General features: G+C 36.6%; 1 protein-coding gene across 7 annotated transcripts in view; it reads right to left on the bottom strand.

Annotated features, from left to right (window-relative positions):
• Positions 1 to 20,603, bottom strand: part of PTK2B (protein tyrosine kinase 2 beta) — a 2,401,727-nt gene that overhangs the window by 399,373 nt on the left and 1,981,751 nt on the right. For all 7 annotated transcript variants that reach the window (XM_044062346.1, XM_044062339.1, XM_044062341.1 and 4 more), the window contains one exon: positions 12,093 to 12,210. In XM_044062346.1, coding sequence (XP_043918281.1) covers positions 12,093 to 12,210 — 118 coding nt within the window. The remainder of the gene's footprint in view (positions 1 to 12,092; positions 12,211 to 20,603) is intronic.

Raw genomic sequence — 20,603 nt, 5'->3', positions numbered from 1 at the left:
ACAAGTACACAACTATTTTGTTATATTTTTGTTTTTTCATATCTCCTCATCATGAGCCATGTACTCTTGTAATGACAACTGCATCAAGTCTGTATGGCTGAAACTGTTTAGAACTTTGTAACTACTGTTATACTTCTCTGAATTGTGACAACTTTTACTGTATATATTGTGTTTGTGTTGGAGCTTTTCTCCCTGGGCCTCTACTGAAAATGGATTTGTATTCCAGTTAGCCCAGCCCAGTCAACAAATGTAAAATAAATAAAATAAAATAAAATAAATAAATAAAAATGTTTAATACTATAGGGAATGAGGACTCCCCTTAAAATGCTAGCCCATCCATTATTTCCTGTCTAAAGATTTCAGACACCTTGCATCAGCTGTTCAACTTGCTGTGCATACATGCAGTTGCTGTCCGTTCTAACCAGAACTATACAAATGACCGATATCATCAGCAGTCCAGTCAATTGAAAAAACAGTTCATCTGCACTGCTCCAGACCGAGCCGGCCTGAGTTAAGGAGTTCTTAGCTCGAGAGCTTGTCCCTGATAGTGTAACATATGCAGTTTCTGCCGCAATTACATACTTTATCTGGGTTACATATTTTTCACTGAAGGCTTGAAGGTATGTGAGATCATTTATTTTTATTAAGATCAGTTTGTTTATTTAGTTTGATGTACAGATGGATGGATATGTAATCTTTCTTGTTTTGTGCTTAGCTGGGGATTGCTGGAGTTTCACCAAATGCTTTGTGAAACGTAGATTTCGCTTCCTGAAGATTTTTGATAAAATATGTAACGTTTTTGTGCTGAAAGGACATAGTAGCTGGATATTTCATCTGGAATTTTATGTTTTTATTTATCAGAAACTTGCAGAAAGGCGATAATGTTTGTCTGGATTGTTTTATAGGAAGTGGCAAGTCCCGGGCAATTGTGATTTTTAATCCTCTCCATATAATGGATTTCTTTTTTTTTGCAGCTTGCAAGAGTGATTGGGCATGCATTTAGTAGTCTAATGTAAATTTGTCTGGGTGTGTCCTGGGCTTGTCATTTTCTCAAAGCCCTATGTATTCTCTCAATTGTAAATGTTTGCGCAAGATCTTTGTTTTCCAAGAAGAGACCAATACTGAGGAGTTGTGGTTGTTCAAACTTCTCAAGTATGCCTCTGATCAGCACATTGTTATGCCTTGCTCTAGCCTCCAGGTCAATTATTTTTTGCTGCGTGTCTTTTAAAGAGGATTCATTGGTAGAAATGTTTTTTTGAAGTTCCTGTAATTTCATTTCATTGTTCATCATTCTTGCTTTGTTCTGGTCCAACCTTGAAATAATTTGTTCCAGATTGCTACCAAATAAGGTTAGCTTTGAGGAAAATGTTTGAATTTCAGACTGGAGTAAGAGCTGCTTTAAGTTCTTCCACTGTGAAGGGATGCTCAGTTTTATTTTTCTGTGACTGTGACTGTTTAGGAGCATCAGGCTGTGTTTTAGTTGTTTTTTGTAGTTGTTTCTTTCTCTGGAAACATAATTAATGACAGTCTAGTTTTTGAGGATTGTGCATCCATTTGCTCCATCTTGATTGGATTTTTGTTTTTTGCTTATTTATTTGTGTTTTTGTACAATCCTTGCAATGCTGTCCGGCCTAAGCACATGTGGCTGTATGCACTGCTACACCACTGCCGGAAGAAAAGGTAGAACAACCTTTCAGTATCCTAGTTCCAAGAAAAAAAAAGTTTTGAAAAGTAAGTAGATTTTGATTAGCTTATTTTTAGAAAATCCTTTCTTTCAATTTTTGATGTAGCAGCAGTAGGTGATTTTAGTAGATTAGCTGGTAGTAGTAAGAGCACACAGAAGTCAGTGTTTCCTAGTCAGCGGCCATTTTAGAATCCCATGAACACACTTTTTGATAAGGAACAGCCTTGAAGTCTGCCTTTGTCATGTTATATTATTAAATCTTTCCTGCTGCACCACACAGGCCTTTCTGCTTCATGGTGATTAAATTATAACTTACTGCAGTTTTCAATGTTTCTCAGCACTCTTTTCATGTAATTTCAAATTATGCAGAAAACAAGGCTAACTGTATTACAACCATGAGTTGCATGTTCCATTGCCGAGAACTGATTATCTATCACAAGAACATACAAACACTGGAATGACAAAATCCTAAATGACAGAATGCTACCCATGGAGACCCAAACATGGAGTTCAAAACTCAGACTCCCACCAAAACTGTAACCAACAAAATACAACTTACTTACTTGTTGTAAAGAATGGCGACCTTGGAGTTGGCATCTTTACTAATTAAGGGGAGTATGTATCTCCTGTCAGCATGGTGATTGTGTAGTGCATGTCATTATATTATTCATGATTTTGTCATTTCAGCATCAGTTACACAATCTTTTTCCTAGCACTACATCACAAACTGTTCTTACTCCAAGAAGAAATTAACAAGAGGTGCAGCGAAGAACTTCAGCTCTGTAACGTGAATTGCTACTAGCTGTGTTAGCTATTTATGAACCAAAGGTTTGCTCTTCAATGCTGGCACCACTGCATACTAAAATATCTTCATTGGTAAATATTCTGCTATGAAATATTGTGTTTGTAAGGCAATAAATAACAGAAGTGGACTAAACTGCAAAGCAAATATAGTATAATGTTACTGTACTTCAAACCATTGACATAGCATTATTTAACATATTACTCCACTTTCGCCCTTTGAAAAACATATTTTTTATTTTATTTTCCAAAAAGAGAATACTTAGTTTCTGAAAACACCTTATATAATGTAGTGAGGTAAATCATATTCCTGTAAAGATGTGCTGAAATGTATTTTCTGCATTGCAAGTTAATCAAATGTCTACAACCGTCTAGACTCTCAACCAGAATGGCTTTATTACAAAATAGTTTAACACTTTCATCCATTAATTATCACATGGACTTCTCCAGAACTAAGAGGAACAAATACTTCCTTCCTTTTAAAAACTTCTTAAAAAACAATGTCACAGAGTGCCTTAAAAGATGCAGCTTAAATTAATACAAATTTGTACAATGTTAACAAGACTTTAAATCCCTAAATGTAAATATGTTACCTTCATTCTTAATAGTATAACAGCATTCCATGTAATGTTTATGAACACAACTACAGCATATGAAGATTAAACACAAACAATGCTCTATAGTAGCATACACTTGTTTGTAGTGAGTATGTGAAGTTTAAGTTTGGTATTTTGGAAAAAGTGGTGTTGATCCCTAGAGGTGAAACATGGGAAACTATATTTGAAAATAGGGAACTAATCTGACAATTCAGAAATGAAAAATCCCAGGGGGAACAAAATGCCTTTAGGGACAGCAGAACATGTGCATCCAGAAAGAGAAAAGAAGAAGATGAAGAAACCTTCATCCAGAAGGGCAAGAAAGGTACAGGGCAAGAGTTAGAAGAGAGGGGACAGGAGGGAGTGAATACTTCAACAGTGAACGGAAGGACATTTTACAGTTATGGTATAATTTTGCACAACTGCACTATGTCCTTGCATATCGCTGTTGCAGTATTCTTTATGTAAGGGTGAGCACAAGAGCTAAGGAGGAGGAGACTGGGTGGAGGAAGGCACAGAACAGCCATCTTTAAACCCATGCAGGACCGCCCCAGCAAGGCCTACACTGCCCTGGAAATGATATCCAACTCTTAATGCACAGTGAAAATATGTAGAGAGAACCAAGTATCAGCCTCAGGGATGGAATTGGCATCCAGATCCATGAAAAAAGCAGCAAGAGAGTTAACTTCCCTAGTAGAATGCACCTTTACCTATATAGAAAGGTTTTCCATGAAAAGAATAACAAAAAATTACCTTAGAAATCCAGGAAGAGATGATTTGCTTAAAAACAGCCAAACCCAAAGTCCTGGGATGGAAGGAAAAAAAAGCTGATCAGATTTGCAAATAACTTTAGTTTTATCCAAACAATATCTGAGCTGTCTATTCATAACCAAGTGTGAAAAGCCTTCTTACTGTCAAACTGCAGAGAAGGAAAAAGTAAAGGAAGGAAGATGAATACACAGATTAAGGGACAACTCATTGACCAACTCTGTCATAGAATAAGGATTAGCATGAACAGACACTCTGTCTTTGTAGAAAACTATGAAAGAAGTAATAGCCCAAAACAGCCTGAAGTTCAGATACTCTCTGAGTAAAAATGAGAGCAAAAAAATAAGTCTTCCAAGTCCAATGTTGCAAGCATACTGAAGAAGCAGGGTCAAAAGTAATCTGGGTTAATTTTTCAAGTACAAAACTGAGGTCTAGGAAGGTGGAACAGACTTCCTAGGAGGCCTGATATGAAGGACACCTTTAAACAATTGCTTAGCCTCAAACCTAGAGGCCTAGAGGAGGACCAACACAGTCTGGAATGAAATTCCTTCCTTACCTGGGCTAGGGGCATAGCTTGAATAGTGTACTCAGCCAAAAGAGAGTGAAGAACTTGTGGGAAATGAGAAAGCTGTTTTTGAATTGGCTGAGGGATGCCTGAAAAGGAAGGAAGTGACTTTCCATGAAATATCCCTAACAGATAATGGACAGAATCTAAGAGTCTGAAGTGATTTGCAGCCAATTTAGAAGAGACGAGGAAAGACAGAGGGACAAGGGAAGAAGGAGGCAAACTATCAAATAGAACATGGCTTGTCCTGGAAAGCAGGTTTCTGGGTGGCAGGAGTGTGAGTAAACTTAGCAAGAGGCACACACTTAGAACCCGTCTTGCCCTTGGGAGGAAGGCAAGACTGCCTATGAAGACAAATCCAAAATCTGAACAACCACAAACCAACTGTGAACAAAGACCACTGAGAGGCTGAACTCCACACTTTTAATATGAAAAAAAAATGTAAAACAAACAATACACATAAAGTGCTTTTTGTATGGCTTAGTAACCAGACTTCATCAGAAAAACAACAGATAAAATTCATGCCTTATATAGTGAATAACACATCCTCCCTTCTGTTTAATTATCAGTTAATTACTTACTCTTTGTTCGCAGTGAGATTGCCTATGAACAAAGGCAGCTTTGGAGGGATAATTCCTCTAAATTTGGAGAAACAAAGATATGCTTCAGCTCCTGCAAGGCTTTGCCCTTGTCGTTGAGTGATTTGAAAAGCTCAGCAGCAGCAGATCCAAAAAGATTTTTATTATCCAAAGGAGGATCCAAACGTTTGGCCTTAATGTCATCAGGCAAAGCCAAGAATACTGTCTCATAACTGAACCAAAGGTAGTAGCCCTGGAAGAGGTGCCAGCTGAATCAAAGCTGCATTTGACAGAGTGGCAGGTAACTTGAGAAGTGGAGCCCAGCAGGGAAAGGGCTGAAGCCTTCCCCTCAGTCAGGAAGGTCAGCACCACATTAAAAACCTGAGAAAAGACAGCCAAAACACACCTGGACATATGAGACTGATAGTTGATGGCCCTAAAGAATGAAGTGGCAGAAGAGAAAACTTTCTTTCTGAGCCTTTCCATAGCCTTACTATCCTATCAGATGATAACAGCTTGGTGGAGGGCAACAACATGGATGGCTTGTTAGAGAAGAATAACACTACAGAAGGGTCAGCAGAAGAGCATTTATAAAGGAATTTGCACTCCCCAGGCACTTTACAGAAACTATCTGACTTCTTTGGTGCAGAGGGTTGACAGTCAGATGACGCAGATGGTTTGGGAGACTCCATCTGTAGGACCTCCTAATATCTTTTTCCCCCAAAGGAGAGCTCTTCCAAAGGGGAATCTGGACGAATAGAGTCCTCCTCTTCTGAGCTGTAGTCCAGGGGGAGGGGATTTGGGAAGAATAAGCCAAGGATTCTTCCCCTGAGTCCAGATCCTAATCTGAGGAATCCAATTCCCTAGGCCGACTTGAGTTGTGTGGAAGACAAGGGAGGGGTAGGAACTGAGACCCTTTGAGGAGGTTTCAAGGCCATCAAAGCATTAAATAAACCCTGAGTAAAATACTGCCATTCACATTTGGCATCCTTTAATTCTCGGCTTGGCTTGGGAATGCCTTGTGTGTGGAGCCTGCATATCCTCCCCGCGGCTGGGTAGCATTCGAAAGACATGCGTGTGTAAATGGGCATGCCTTCATTGAAGGTTGGGTGTCGAGCTGGCATCTCTGCATTTCGGAAAAATCTACTGCCAATCATTAGTGGACTGGAGTTCCACTGTGGCAACCCCTTACCGGGAAAAAGCTGAAAGAACAACAACAACAACCCTTTCTTTTTTTGTTGCTTTTTCTCTGGGACATCTGCTTGAAACTCCCTTGGAGAGTCAAACCCCTGGTGTGACTCAGTAATGGTTATAGGAATCTCCCCCCTTCATCCATTAGATATAATCAGCCATAGTTCCTCCTCAACAATACGTATAGACATTTGAAAAGCCTCCAAGGACATGCAGGAATGTAGATCCATGCCAGCCTCTGACAGGGTCACAGCAGAGGAATCCAAAGCAACCACTGGACAGTCCTCTGGGCTTTCACCAGCCTCTAGGGAGATGTCTGGGGGAGGCTGGACAGTAGCTGGATTAGACCCAACTTTTTTGTCCTTCTTCTTGGCAGATGGCTGGCCCTCAGGACTGGAAGATTCCACCATAGCATCCTAAGCCAACAACTTAAGATGTTGGTTCTCCAGGTAGATGGACAAGCAGGAGAGATGACTGTGTAGGATCATATGTTTAAATGCCTGGTAGATGCAGCATGTTGAGGGAAGCACCCAAACAGAAGAGACACTGGTTGCGACTGTGTTTATAGGGAATCTGCCTCCCACACTAATATTTTTCCTTTTAGTGGTGAAAGATCTGGTCCCCTGTCACACCATCAGTACAGAATCCACATCTCTACTTCTGATTTGCAGGGTTTGACTTTTGGATGAATTTTCCATTCCAGAACCAGGGCATATGCTTTTCCGAGGAGGCTGAGAAGTATGATACCATTACAAATTAAATACATTCTCTTGAAAATGTTCTGGAAATGTGCGTCATTGCCTTAGTTTGCCAATCCACAGACAGTGTTCCAGCATTTCATACAACACTGAAAATGATTGTTAGGCACAAAACCTCAATAATGTCCATTTTCAGCATATCTGGCTGCATTTCATTGGCCCCTGCAGCCTTGGCACAATGGAACTGTTTAATTGTAGCAATAACATAATCTACTGAAATGGAAATAATTCCACCACCTGCTTCAACCAATGCTGCCTTAGCCCAGTAGCGTCTCTAAATCTCACTTATGCATACCTGCTCCATGCAAGCTACTGGTCTGCCTTAATTTGGGTGCCCAGGGCTAGCCTGTGGCCCCTGACAAAAGGTGCTTGTGTGCTGGTCATTAACTTACTTTTCTCTCTCTTGATTCACCTTCATTGGTCTGGCCCTCCAGTTCTAAGTTTGTTATTCATACCTGGAAGGCGAGCATTGCAGTCTGGTACACTACTTCTGCAATACTAGGGCTGGACCTAGGGATGGTCAGTCTTTTCTATTAGCAAATGCAATGTAATAATGCCATGTAATGCATGGCTTATTGTAGCTGGCCTGGCAGCCCTTATTTCTGTGCCAACCTAACTTCAAAGCAAAAAGAAAGAAACAGCCTGTCCATCATTAGAGCCATGTGTGCTATTATCATTGTTTTAATCCCGGAGTCCTGCTCAAGAATTAAAACAACAAAAATAATGCAGGTGGCTCTCTCACTGACTTCCCCTTCCACATTTGTAAGCTGCCAGCTGCCAGCACAGCTGTCATCCTCCTACACAAGTCTGCTTGTGACTGTGCCTGTACTGAACTTAGGATTGCAAGGTTGCTAGAACTGCCACATGGCTGTTATCTCCGTTTATTCAAAATGAATGAGGAATTTAACACAGAAGTAAATAGCCATGCTATTTATTAGCATAACTTCTCATATCTAACCCATGAATATAGCAAAAGGTCATGGAAAGCCAGCTCATGTCCTATTCCTATACACTCAAAGCATAATCAATTAATTGCTCTTAGCAAATGACTGCCATGCTTTTCTGGCAATCTCCAGTCATATGACTACTGACTATCAAGAGCTACAAATGTTCAGATCTTTTGGGACAGATTTCTCTTACAGATATGTATTTTTGTTTTCTTTTAATTACTAGCAGGAAACCAGCTAAATCTGTGGGCAGTGGCAACTGTCCGCAGCATAATACAATTGAATTGTTTAATTAATTTCATTGTGATTGACATGCGGTGGGGTGCCCTGTAGCAGTAACTTGAAATGCTTTACTGTGGCTGTGTCTTAAACAATTTTGGTGATCACCATAAGACGCTGTTTGTAGTTGCAGTCTGTAGAAGGCAAAGGACATGCCGATCACAATAAAGTGATCACTGCTAAGCCTTGGTGGTAGAAGGAGCAGAACATAATGTCTGACAGTTACAAGATGAAATATATTACTGTGAAAATTCATGCTTTACCTTTTCTTAAACTTTTTTAGTGAATTTGATGAATTCATGAAGTTACTTGGTCAGAACACTTGTGGCTTGGAATTTACCTATAGAACTAGTAGGAATAAAATTCAATTCTTGGATATTGAATTTTATGTAGATGAAAAAGGTATTTTGCAGTACAAACCATTTCATAAGGATACAGCTGCAGATAGTTTTTTTGGAAGCTGGTAGTGCTCATCCTAGTCATTTGATAAAATCCCTTCCCTATGGTGAGTTTAGGAGAATCATGACTAATACTTCTGATAAAAAGATGTTGGAGAGGGAACTTGATCTGGTTAAGAAAAGATTATTAAAGCATGGATATAGTATGAAACATATAGGTGAGGCCATAAATAAGTTGAAAAGGAAAACAAGTTATAAAAGGAAAAGCAGTGATTCCATTGAACATGAGAAGGTTATTAGGAAAAATGAAATGGAGAAGGTTGGTGTTGAACCCCTTTTCTTTGAGAACAAATTTTCTCCCCTTTCTGAAGTATTCAGAGGGTTAGTGAATGACCTTTGGCCTGTGGTTTGCAGGGATGAAGTAGTAGGGAAATTATTTCCTGAGAGTTACCTTTTTGTATGGTCGTTTTAACAATTTAAAAGAGTTGTTAAGACCAAGAAATAAGGTTGATGCAGCTGAAAGAAAGGGAGTATTTTCCATGTGGGGTATGCAAAGTGTGTGACAAACTGAAGAATGTTGATGGATGGACAATAAATGGGAAGAAATTTGTGGTTAAAAATGAGTTTAATTGTAACTTGTGTGGTGTGGTCTACATCATTGGATGTGGATGCACACCTTGTAAATGGTATGTGGGACAGACAAAAAGAAAGGTGAAATTAAGGATATTGGAGCACTTGGGTGATGTAAGAAATAAGAGGTTGAATAGCCCAGTGGCGCAACACTTTTGCAACACACATGGGGGTAGTATAGATCATTTTTTTCTTTAGTGTATTAGCAAAATCCTCTGAAGAACACACTTTGGGAGGGGATGAATTCAAACAGAAGTTGATTAAGTTAGAAACTAAATGAATAATATATTTGGGCACTTTATACCCTAGGGGTCTCAATTTGGATATTGACTGGGGAATTTAGATGGTTAATCCAGTTAATGAAGTTTATCATATAGAACAGTTTTGATGGTTAGGTAAAAAGCAATTAATTTTGGTTGTATTAATTAATTTGAGATATAAGATTAATAATAATAAAAATGTATGTGCAATAAAAATGAGGTAAATTTTTTATGGAAAAAGAAAAAAAGTGCATATTTGGACAAAAAGATTATAGAATGCATATTATGAACAAACATATTCATAGTAGAGTTGTAGGGGAGGGTTGAAATATATTTTTTTGTGTGTTCTCTTTGATACAAAAATAATAATAGAGTTTGAGAAAATAGGGAAGTGTGTTATAACAATGTGTAGTGTAAGTCATGTTTTAAAAAGTGTCATTTGAGAATTGTGGTCACTCTGTGTGGTGTTAATTTATTTGTTTAACACAGTCATGGTGTATTATATGTGGGGGGTACATCTTTAAGTTCTAAGCTTTATAATTATTGAAGAAAATGATTTAATTGTTTTATTATTTAATTGAATTAAGATGAATTAATGTGGTGATGGAATATAAAAGGCTGCTGGGATTGTATCAGTTTATTCCTCTGAAGGCCTTTGAGGCCGAGGTACCAGGATGAAGTGAATAAAGAAAATCCGCAGCTACAGCAGTGCTTGGTGTTTTTTTGCTCGAGGAGAATTCCTAACTACTTTGGGAGCTTGTGTGGTTTAGTTAAACTTCTTCTGTCAAGAAACTAGATAGATCACTGTACAATATAAACAGTATGCACCATCAATAGCACAAAGCATTTGTATTTATTTAATTTTTTATGCACCATCAACAGCATAAAACATGTTTATTTATTTATTTTTTATTTAATATTATGACATTTAGCATGTGGGCAAGGTGCCATATAGCAGTAGGTGGAAATGCATTATTATGGCTGTTATTTAAACACTTTCAGTTATGACACATCACAGGTGATTGTCTGAGGTGGCTATGTGTTTAGGGGCAATCTAGATGAAAGCAAAGAACAGTTAGGATGATCACAATAAATTGATCATTGCTGTGAACTGGAAGAGAAGTTGGGCCCAATGTACAGTACCTGTTAGAAACAAATTAAAATATATTACTCTGTTTATTATGCCCTTCACCTGCCAGGATCTGCAGCCTCTGCACTTCTGCTATAGACGTGCTACAGAAAAAATAACTCACTGTATTTATCAGTATTCTTGCAACTCTATCATCTCCCCACTAGCTTTATTTACTAAAATGGGAAAAATCTCTTACTGGAATAGGTAGAGCTCTATTTAACAGCACTGAAACGCTGTTAAAAGACAATGTTTAAATGTTAACCCATCTCTTTATGCAGATGATCTCTTCATTCTTGCAGGCTTGCATGAAACACCTGTTCAGTGGTCATATGAGAAGAAGCTACAGGGAGTGTGTGGCTAATCCACTCTAATAAACTCCAATAGCATCTTGGAATCACCATCTCTATATAAATAAACAGTCTCACAAGAATTACATGCAATGAGGTACACCCCCTCCCCTAAAGTGTCACAGTTGCATCTACTAGGGCAGGACACGGTTCTATCATAACCAGCAACCACACTGTTGTGTACTTCATGGATAAATCTACAACATTTAGGCATTTTAGGTGAGTAAAATAAATAGGAAGTGATAGGAGAGGATAAGAAACTATTTGTGCAATATAAAATAGAACATTTCCACCAATGCCCTCAACAGACATTGAGCACTTTGTCCTAATTTAAAAAAAAATCCATATTTTATTATTGATAAAATCATCAGTTTTGATAGGGGTGATGATTCTGAGATGCTATTATAGCTTAAAGAGTTTGTTTGGCAGTTAAAGCTTAATGCTTCAGTTTCTCCTGGGTTAATGACCATATATCCATTATGAGAATTTTAAAAATGAGAGCCAGTATGTCTTGAATTGGGTATCACATGGAACTTACATACTCCAAGCCAATTTTACAACATAATGGCGAAACGTGTTTCAGTACAGCGGGTTTTTAATATTAAAACCTCAACAGGTTTTTATGTTTTTAAAATATTCTTTATGTATATAAAATGTTAATATTTACTTATTTATTTAAGAAGACGAAGTAGTTACAATTTATAGATTATATTTTCATGTGTTTGATTTAAATTTGGTTGTTACTGACGTTAAATTAATAAATTATTTATGAACCAGTTCTGTGATTAGTGTGTGGCATTTATATAACCTGGCTTTTTAACTGAAAAATTAATCTGAAGAAGTCTTACAAATCACTTGGATAGAAGCACTTAGTCTTTTTAACCATTATTGTGGAAAAAATATATTTTTATTATTAACCATCCAGTGAGAATTCCTGTGTGCTATCTTGGTAAGTTAAAATTAATGTTAAAGCTTGACTTCAATTTGAATTAAAATTTTGATTTTTCAGAAAAACTCATTACACTTATGATATCCTTCTCTGTAACACTTACTGTTCATAGATCCTGACAGAAAATAAGGAACTGCAAATGAAAAAAACATGAAGGAAGAAAAGACTGACTTTTTACGCATAGCATCATGGTTCCATCACTTGCTTACCTTTCTTTAGGCCGATAATTAATGACTTTGTTGTACATTTTTGCAGCCGGCAGTACCCATCTATGAGATCCATCATGTTTTCCGCCATGGTCATTGTTGGAGTTTTAATGTATAAGGGCTGAAAATAAAAAATGCACAGTCTTAGTAAGATTTTTTTAACACCTTTACTGAATTATCACTTATGACATAGCAAACCTATATTTATATAAAAGTAATCACAATCATATTAACAAGTTCACATTTACAAACACCATGCATCATATAAACTGTTATATATCCAACAATCTAGGTAAAATTACATACATTATTCAATTACTACCTTCTCTTAAGCATCATTCCCCCTCTAAAATATTTTTTCTGCATAAACAATTCCCCAAATTTCCAATTTTTCTATGCAATTTACTTCTATCCTTTTGTAAATATCCCACATGTCCTGTTCTTTTATCTCTGATGCAATATTCATTATTTCAAGTGTAGTTCATTTAAATTTTGATTTCCATTTTCTAGAAAATGTTTTTTTGGCAGCCACCAGAATTAATCTTAACAAGACCTTACTATGAAAAACTATTTGGAGTCTACTTGGGTTATAAACGTGTCTGTGCAAACACTTCTAGGCAAAGATCCTAAATCTTATAGACTTTATTGCATATTTGGGAGCCATACATATGCCATCCCATTATCTGTTTGTGAACTGCATATCTAATCTCGCTTAGAAATTTGTTTTTGTTGTCAGTTTAGTGATAATTGCTTAGAATCTTTAATCCAACCTTTATTTATTTATTTCAATATGTTTTCTAAAACAGTCTGACTGGGAAGAAAGCTATCCCTTTTCAGAAAAGGCCCAGGAATAAAAGCTCCAGAAAAATTCCAACATTACATAAAGAAAATAAAAGAGGTATAAAAGTAATCAACACGTATACAACATTTAAAAGCTCTAAAAAAACATTACATTAAGAACATAGTAAACAGAGGGATACAAGTAATCAGCAAATACACAATATTTAAACATGTCATTAATTAATAGCAACAGCAACTAAACAGCATGTTCAAAAAATAAGTTGGTAGAAGGAGAGAAAAGAAAGAAAACTGAGGATTAGTAATAAGAGGTAAAAGAGAATATTTTAGGATAGGTAGAAGGAAGAAGAGGGACACGCATAGTACAGACACCGGACCAATAAATAAATAAATAACGTATAGTGCTTTGGAAATAAAAGGAAATACAGGGAGCAGGACATTTATCACCCAGGACTGTGCATGTACAGTGCCAGGTATCTTTTAGCTATTCTATACCTTCTGCCATAAAGGAGTCGGTGTATATTGTGTTTCTCAGAGACAGAGAGAGGAAGGGAGTTCCAAATTGTGGTTAAGAAAGAGGAGTACAAAGAAGTGCCAGCTGAGTTGTCAGCTTTTGTAACAGTTAATAACATTTTGTCAGTGGACATCATATCATCTGTCTGTTTGGGGTATCAAGTTGGAGAATATTTCTCAAACTAAGGCATTTGTCTGGATAACAGATGAGTTTATGCAAAATGACTAGTTGGGAAGGTCCAAAGTAATGCCTTAATTTTAACTACTGAAGTTTTGGTAAGGCCAGACAATGAAGCTTGACTGGTGGCAAATTTTGCCAGGTTATTACAGTACTTTTCCAAGACTGAAAGTTGAGTGATTGCAGGTTAATCAAGATGTGAGCAGCATAAAGTACTGCAGGATAGAGAAGGTACCGAGCAATACTTCTGCCATTATCTGTGAGGTACCGTGTGACCCTATAGCATGCACCTAGCTTTGGGTGGGCATTTTTACTGCTAGTTTTATGTGATGATCAAATTTTAAGCTTTCATCAATAGTGATTCCTTGGATCTTAGTTTGACTTACTACTTCTACGTTGATGTTGTTAGAGGAATTGATTTTGAAATATTTGCAGTCAGATTAATGATTTCGGGTCAACAGGATATTTCTTTTAGGGCTAAGGAACAGCTGTGTATCAGACAGCCAGGTCTCTAATGTGGAGAAAGACACTTGGGTAAGCTGTTTCAATTTATCTATGCTTTTTGAAGAACAGATAGCTGTTGAATATATCAATTAATATATTGAACAACAGGGGAATTAAAATTGATCGTTGTGGAATACCTTTGCAATCAGAAGACAAGAGGAGATTTCATTTTACAATTTTTAGTACCTGTTGCCTATTTGACAGATAACTGGAGAAAATACAGTTGTGTACACTTACCATAAATGTAGATGTTCAAGTGTATTCACTGTTGCAGTCATCACATTTGCATTATCTGCTTGCAGTAGCCCTCAGTCGGCCTGATTATCAAAGTCTTGGGTCCTATGTCATTTGCTGTCTCATCTTCCATGACGTCAGGTAGTGAGGGGTATAAAGCATGCAGCCAACGCCATTACATCAGTTTTTCTTGCCCCAGATGTCAGGTGCCCCCATAATAGGAAGCAATTAAATATGCATACAACGTTAGACCTCCAACAAAAAAGCAAATACACCAAAAAGCTTTCAAGCATAGTAAAAAGGAATAGAGGTATAGCCAAAATAAGTCAGGGGGCTAGTGGGAGAGTAACCAGGACTACAAAAGTAAATATACTCGAACATCTACATTTATGGTAAGTATACACAACTATACTATGTTCTTTGTGTTTCACTGTTGCAGTCATCACATTTGGGTAGATTCCTAAAGCTAAGGATGGGAGGAGGAATTTAGATAGCATTAGGACCAGCTATAAGGCCCTGCAAGACTGCAGTGGCAAAACCAGCTCTGGATTTGGAGAAAATTGGTAAATGGTAATGCTTGGTGAAAGTAAAATTGGTAAATGGTAATGCTTGGTGAAAGTATGTACAGAACTCCAAGTAGCAGCTTCTAGGATGTCCCTGGTAGGGACACTTCTGAGAAAGGCTGTAGAGATGGATGCAGCCCTGGTTGAATGTGGTCTTATCCCCCGTGGGATAGGTTTTCCATGGTGCTTATAGCAGAAATGAATGCAATGGCCTATCCATTTAGAAATGGTTTGCTTTGAAATGGCCTTCCCCTCTGCAGCAAATGCCACCAGCAGCTGTTCAGATTTCCTGAGAGGTTTAGTCCTCTACAAGTAAAATCTAAGTTGTCTGTGCACATCTAAGGAGTGCAGTATCTGTTCCCCTTTATTCTGTGGATTAGGAAAGAAGGCTGGCAAATGAAAGGAAGGTAAAAATATTAGAAAGAGACTTAAATGATTACAAGAATGGAATAACACTATGTTATTCAAACAAACAGAACTGGTCCTCTAGACTTATGAATAAAAATGGAGCACCTTCTTCTTTCCAAAATGTAAATGACAACACACCCATGACTGAAACTTTGAGACGTAGCGAAAGACTGGCCCAAAAACAGAACAATAATAATACTACCCCAAAAAATATTGATAATCAGGGTTTTCAATTTCCCCAACGCAGGCAAGGGAACAGAGTACAGTTCCAGAACCAGCAAGCGTGGGGGAAACAGCGCAGATAGATATTTTAACACTAAATGAGACCAGTGCATCTCAAACACATTCTTCAACATATGTGATAGAGACAAAAAATAATTTTACCATATACAACTTTACAGAAAATCAAGTGGAGGACACACATTTTGAATTATTTACTAAAGGTTTTCAGTTTGTCCCAACTAAAAGTATTGATATGACTAAAACCATTTTGGAATTTAAACTGTTCACGAGACAGCTGAATTTAGATATTTTCTTTAAAGGAAAGAATTTTTCCAGGGATTTAGTTAGCAGATCAAGCACTTTTAACCCACCCCTTCATCCAGTAGTTAAAATCTTTGAAGATATGATGGAAACTGAAATTAGAAGTCTATCTAAAAACAAAAATGTTTCCAAACAGAACATACATCAAGACTGCCTTAAACTTATCAAACAACTCAGGAATGAGCAGATAAGGGTAATGAAACCGGACAAAGGGGGAGGGGTAGTCTTAATGTATAAAACAGAATACGAACAAGTAATTCACAATATGCTTCAGGATACAGAGCAGTATAGCACCCTTTCAATTAATGAGTTGAACATAGCATATGCAAGGATCAAACATATATTATATGATATGCTTCTACAGGGAGTCATTAATGAGAAATTACATAACTATTTATTAGTTAACAAACCTCTTACACCAGTAATATTTCGTATACCCAAGATTCACAAGGGACTGGAACCACTTAAGTTCAGACCAATTGTGGCAGGTTCAGGTAGCATCACAGAACCCCTTGGTAAATTTGTAGATGCAACACTCAAAAACACCATAACATCAATTCAACACATTTGTAAGGACTCTTGGGAGTTCCTTAAAGGTATAAAAGAGTGTTATTATACCAAAACAGACTTCCTAGTTACGATAGATGTAATTGATCTTTTTCCTAGCATTCCACATGATATTGGAACACAATGGTTCAACGAAATATTAATCAAACTATCAAATTTTAGTAACAACATTATAAATTTATTAACTGATTTTATGTTGATGATTTTAAAGAATAATTTTATCTATTTTAATGGGGAGTTTTTTAAGCAAAACAAAGGGGTGGCCATGGGATCACCATGTGCCTCAGCATATGCAAATTTAGTTCTGTGTCACTGGGAAAATGAATACATTTTTGAAACAAAATGGGAGAAGAATATTTTACACTACAGAAGATACCTAGATGATATTTGTATTTTATGGGAAGGAAGCATAACAAGTTTAGAAGCTTTTTTGTTGTATATAAATGAGACAACAAGTTTCTTAAAATTTACATCCAATGTTAGTAACACACACATGAATTATTTGGATGTGTTATTAGTTAAAAATACAGAATTACAAATCTTTGAATCTTCTGTATATAGAAAACCAACCTTCTCCAATACGTACCTGCATTATAGCAGTGCCCATCCTTTTTCACAGAAAAAAGGCATTGTTAAAGGTCAATTCATCAGGGCTTCAAGAATGTGTAATACGGATGAAAAATTCTTTCTTGAAGCCCAATTGTTAAGGAAACTCTTTTCTGAGAGAGGTTACCCACAGACACTAATAGAGAAAATGTATCAAGAAGTCTTAGAAGGAAGAACAGCCATGTATAGTCCACTATTAGGCACAGTTTTGGAACCATTATTCCCTGTGAACCCTGCTTCAGAAGTCAAAGTTGATTCCCCCAGTTTTCAAACTAGTTTTGTTGTACTTTTAACAATGAAACTGAACAATTAAAGAAAATGGTAAATAAATTCTGGCCCATTTTGACTACTAATGAAGAAACAAAAAAATGGGTACCAGAAAGACCGTTGTTTGTGAATGCAAGGAATGCCAATTTAAAAAACATGTTCGAAAACCAACCACCAATACAATCTGATAACAAAGGTGGCAGGATTGGAACATATAAATGTAATAGTTGCAAACAATGTTCTTACATTCTTGAAGGTAATGGTTATTACATTAAATCCAGAAAATTTTTTGTAAAATCAACATGTTATTATAACTGTGGATCAAAAGGTATTATATACCTAGGCATTTGTCAAAAATGTGATGGTTTTTACATAGGTAAATCTGAAAGAACATTATGTAAGAGAATTTATGAACACATGTATGACATTCGGAAAAAGAAAGAAGCAAATGCCTTTGTCAAACATCTTACTGTATGCCCAAACATGATTTTAAAATTTATGGTTATAGAACAGGTGCCCCTTAATCCAAGAGGGGGAGACTGGGAAGCTACCATTGAATTTAAGGAGTTGAATTGGCAACTTAGATTAAATGCCTCAAAATTCCCAGGGCTCAATGAGACCATTAGCATCACAAGCCTTCTCAAATTAAGAAGGGCAAAATTATGATAAATTTATGTTATATACCAGATCCATCTTATGATTAAATATTCCTTCATATCATAAGAATTTTTATTATATAAAAAAATATTACTTGATTATGAGTACATTAACACATTCACTTTAATTTTGCAAGAATTTATAGCATTCTTTCATTCAAAAATGAATCAATAATGTTAATGAAATGACATTCTTAAATGAATTGATAACTACAGACACAATGTTATAAGTAGTAAAAAATATGCACAGTTCATGTTACATATATTTTTAAAATATTTAAAACATTAACATAGTTATTTATGTATTTATATATTTACATTATTATTTATTTATTTATTTATATATATTCACATATATTTAATATTTATATATTACATATTTATTAGATATCTATTTTGATGTTAACCAACAATAATAATTTAATGTCTTTGGAAATTGGTTAACATAAGAATGTAGCAAAATAAAATTTATGTGCATGCTTATTGACACGCAAATTATATGTCATTAAAAGAACATTTTTAAAAAACTTTTGTAACATAACTTTTTTAATACAAGTTTTAATAGATTTTAAATTAAGGCTGCTTACTATCAATATTAACAACACTGAAGCTTTATGTGATTAGGATAACATTTGACCGGACACAAAATTTCCTTTAAAGTTGAATAATAAGAGACACGTTAGTGAAACCATCGTTAACTTAAAATTCATATTTATGATGTTTGAACAAAGATAATGTGCATGTAACAATATGTTATTTAGGTTCAGCATACATCTAAAAATACACTACATTTCATTAAAGGTTCCAGCTTGTAGGAACATATATTGCGCGATCATCTTTTCTCAAAAAGTATTGCTTCCAACACCAGAAGAGAATGAATCATCTAACACACTTTTGGACTTTTAACAATTTACAGCTAACAAAATAAGTAGAGAACAAAATAAGAAGTAGAAGCCAGTTTAATTTTATTTAATTTTATTTAAGGGTTAATATCTGGTTACACGGCCAAATGCACCCGCGGCAGTTAAAAAGAACAGCGGGAGGGTTTTTGTTAAGATACTACCTTTGATTTACATTTCAATATAAACATTGGGCTCAGGAACATTCCCAGTATTGAGTGCAACAGTTAGTTAATTATAGCGCAATGTACTACAAAACAGTTTTGTTTAACAAGTACAATTAACAGTGTTTCAGAATGTATTACGACAGAAATGTTTTATAATAATGTTTGAAGAAAATTCATTTCAACTGAATACGCTTAGTAGTTGTTTTTCCTAAAACATCAAGGAAATACTATCCAATAATTGATTCATTTGGATTGTTAAATCTTTTTAATTGTATAATTGAATTATTAGCATTGTATTTAAGCAAGCAAGGCAATGGTAATAATTTATCTTGAGAAAGCCCGTCATAGGAACGGGTGAAAGCGCTTGACTTATTCCTTGTTTTTACGTTGGATTCTACTACCACTGAGTGTTTTATCTTTCGTGTATTTTATTTTTGCTTGACATTAAAAGAATCTTATTAACGGAGAAGTATTCTATGACTACAAAATCTCTGAGATTCGTAAGAAGAAGTTTATTGGATACTTGTGTTTCTGCAAACTTTTTTCTAGCTGCTTTTTGGGACATTGTTCGTGTTTCGTGTCTGGCAAATGAATGGACTGATAAAGAGCCACACTGGATACTACCTTGGGCATGAAGGAGGGATTGGTCCTTAGGGACACCCTGTCCACAAGAAAGATGATGAAAGTCTCCACTGCCATAAGGGCCTGTAATTCAGACACCCTTCTTGCTGAAGTGATGGCTAAAAGGAAGGCTGATTTCTAAGAGAGGAATTTCAACTCTGCATTGTCAGCTGGCTCAAAAGGAGGTAGAGTGAGTTTTTTCAATAAAAAGTTAAGGTCCCAGGCTGGGGTAGGGGCTCTCCTGGGTGGTCTTACATTTTTGGCCCCTCTGAGGAACTGCTTGAGCAGTGGATGAGAGAAGAGGGGTGGTTCTATGTTGTAACGAGCTGAAATGGCTGAGGCATGAATTTTGATGTAGGAAAAAGAAAGGCCCTTGTGAAGCATCTCAGTTAACTATTGAAGAATCTGAGGTAAATTGGGCGCTGTTGTGCTCATCCCCTGAGTTTGGTTCCTGAAACAGAATCTTTTCCATTTCTCAGCATACGATTTTCTAGTACTAGGCCTCCTTGCCTCCAAAATGACATCCAACACTTGTTTATTGAGGGACGGTAATGGAGAGATTAGGTAATTAGCCAGGCTGCCAGGTTCAGGGATTGAAGCTGGGGGTACAGAATGTGGCCCTTCTGCTGGGACAGCAGGGTAGGGGTCTGAGGCAGGTGCCATGGTGCCAGCAGTGACACACTGCACAAGAGGGGGTACATCAGTGTTGGCGTGGCCAGTCTGGTGCAATCAGTATCATCCTTGGTTTGTTCTGTTTGATCTTTAGTAGTACCTTGGAGAGGACAGGCAGATAAGGAAAGGCATAAACTGATAGATTTTTCCAGGTGAAGGACAGGGCATCCACTTTCCAAGCTTGTTTTTGGGAAGTCCTTGTGCAGAATTTGTCCACTTGGTAATTCTAGGGGGAGGCAAACAGGTCTATCTCTGTGCTCCCTCATTTGTTTATCAACATGTTGAATGTCTTTGGTTCCAGTTTCCACTCATGTGGGT

This window comes from Protopterus annectens, chromosome 2.part1, assembly GCF_019279795.1.
Source record: "Protopterus annectens isolate FY-2018-M chromosome 2.part1, PAN1.0, whole genome shotgun sequence".
NCBI classification, from domain to species: domain Eukaryota; kingdom Metazoa; phylum Chordata; order Ceratodontiformes; family Protopteridae; genus Protopterus; species Protopterus annectens.
This window is presented reverse-complemented; position numbering and strand designations above follow the sequence as displayed.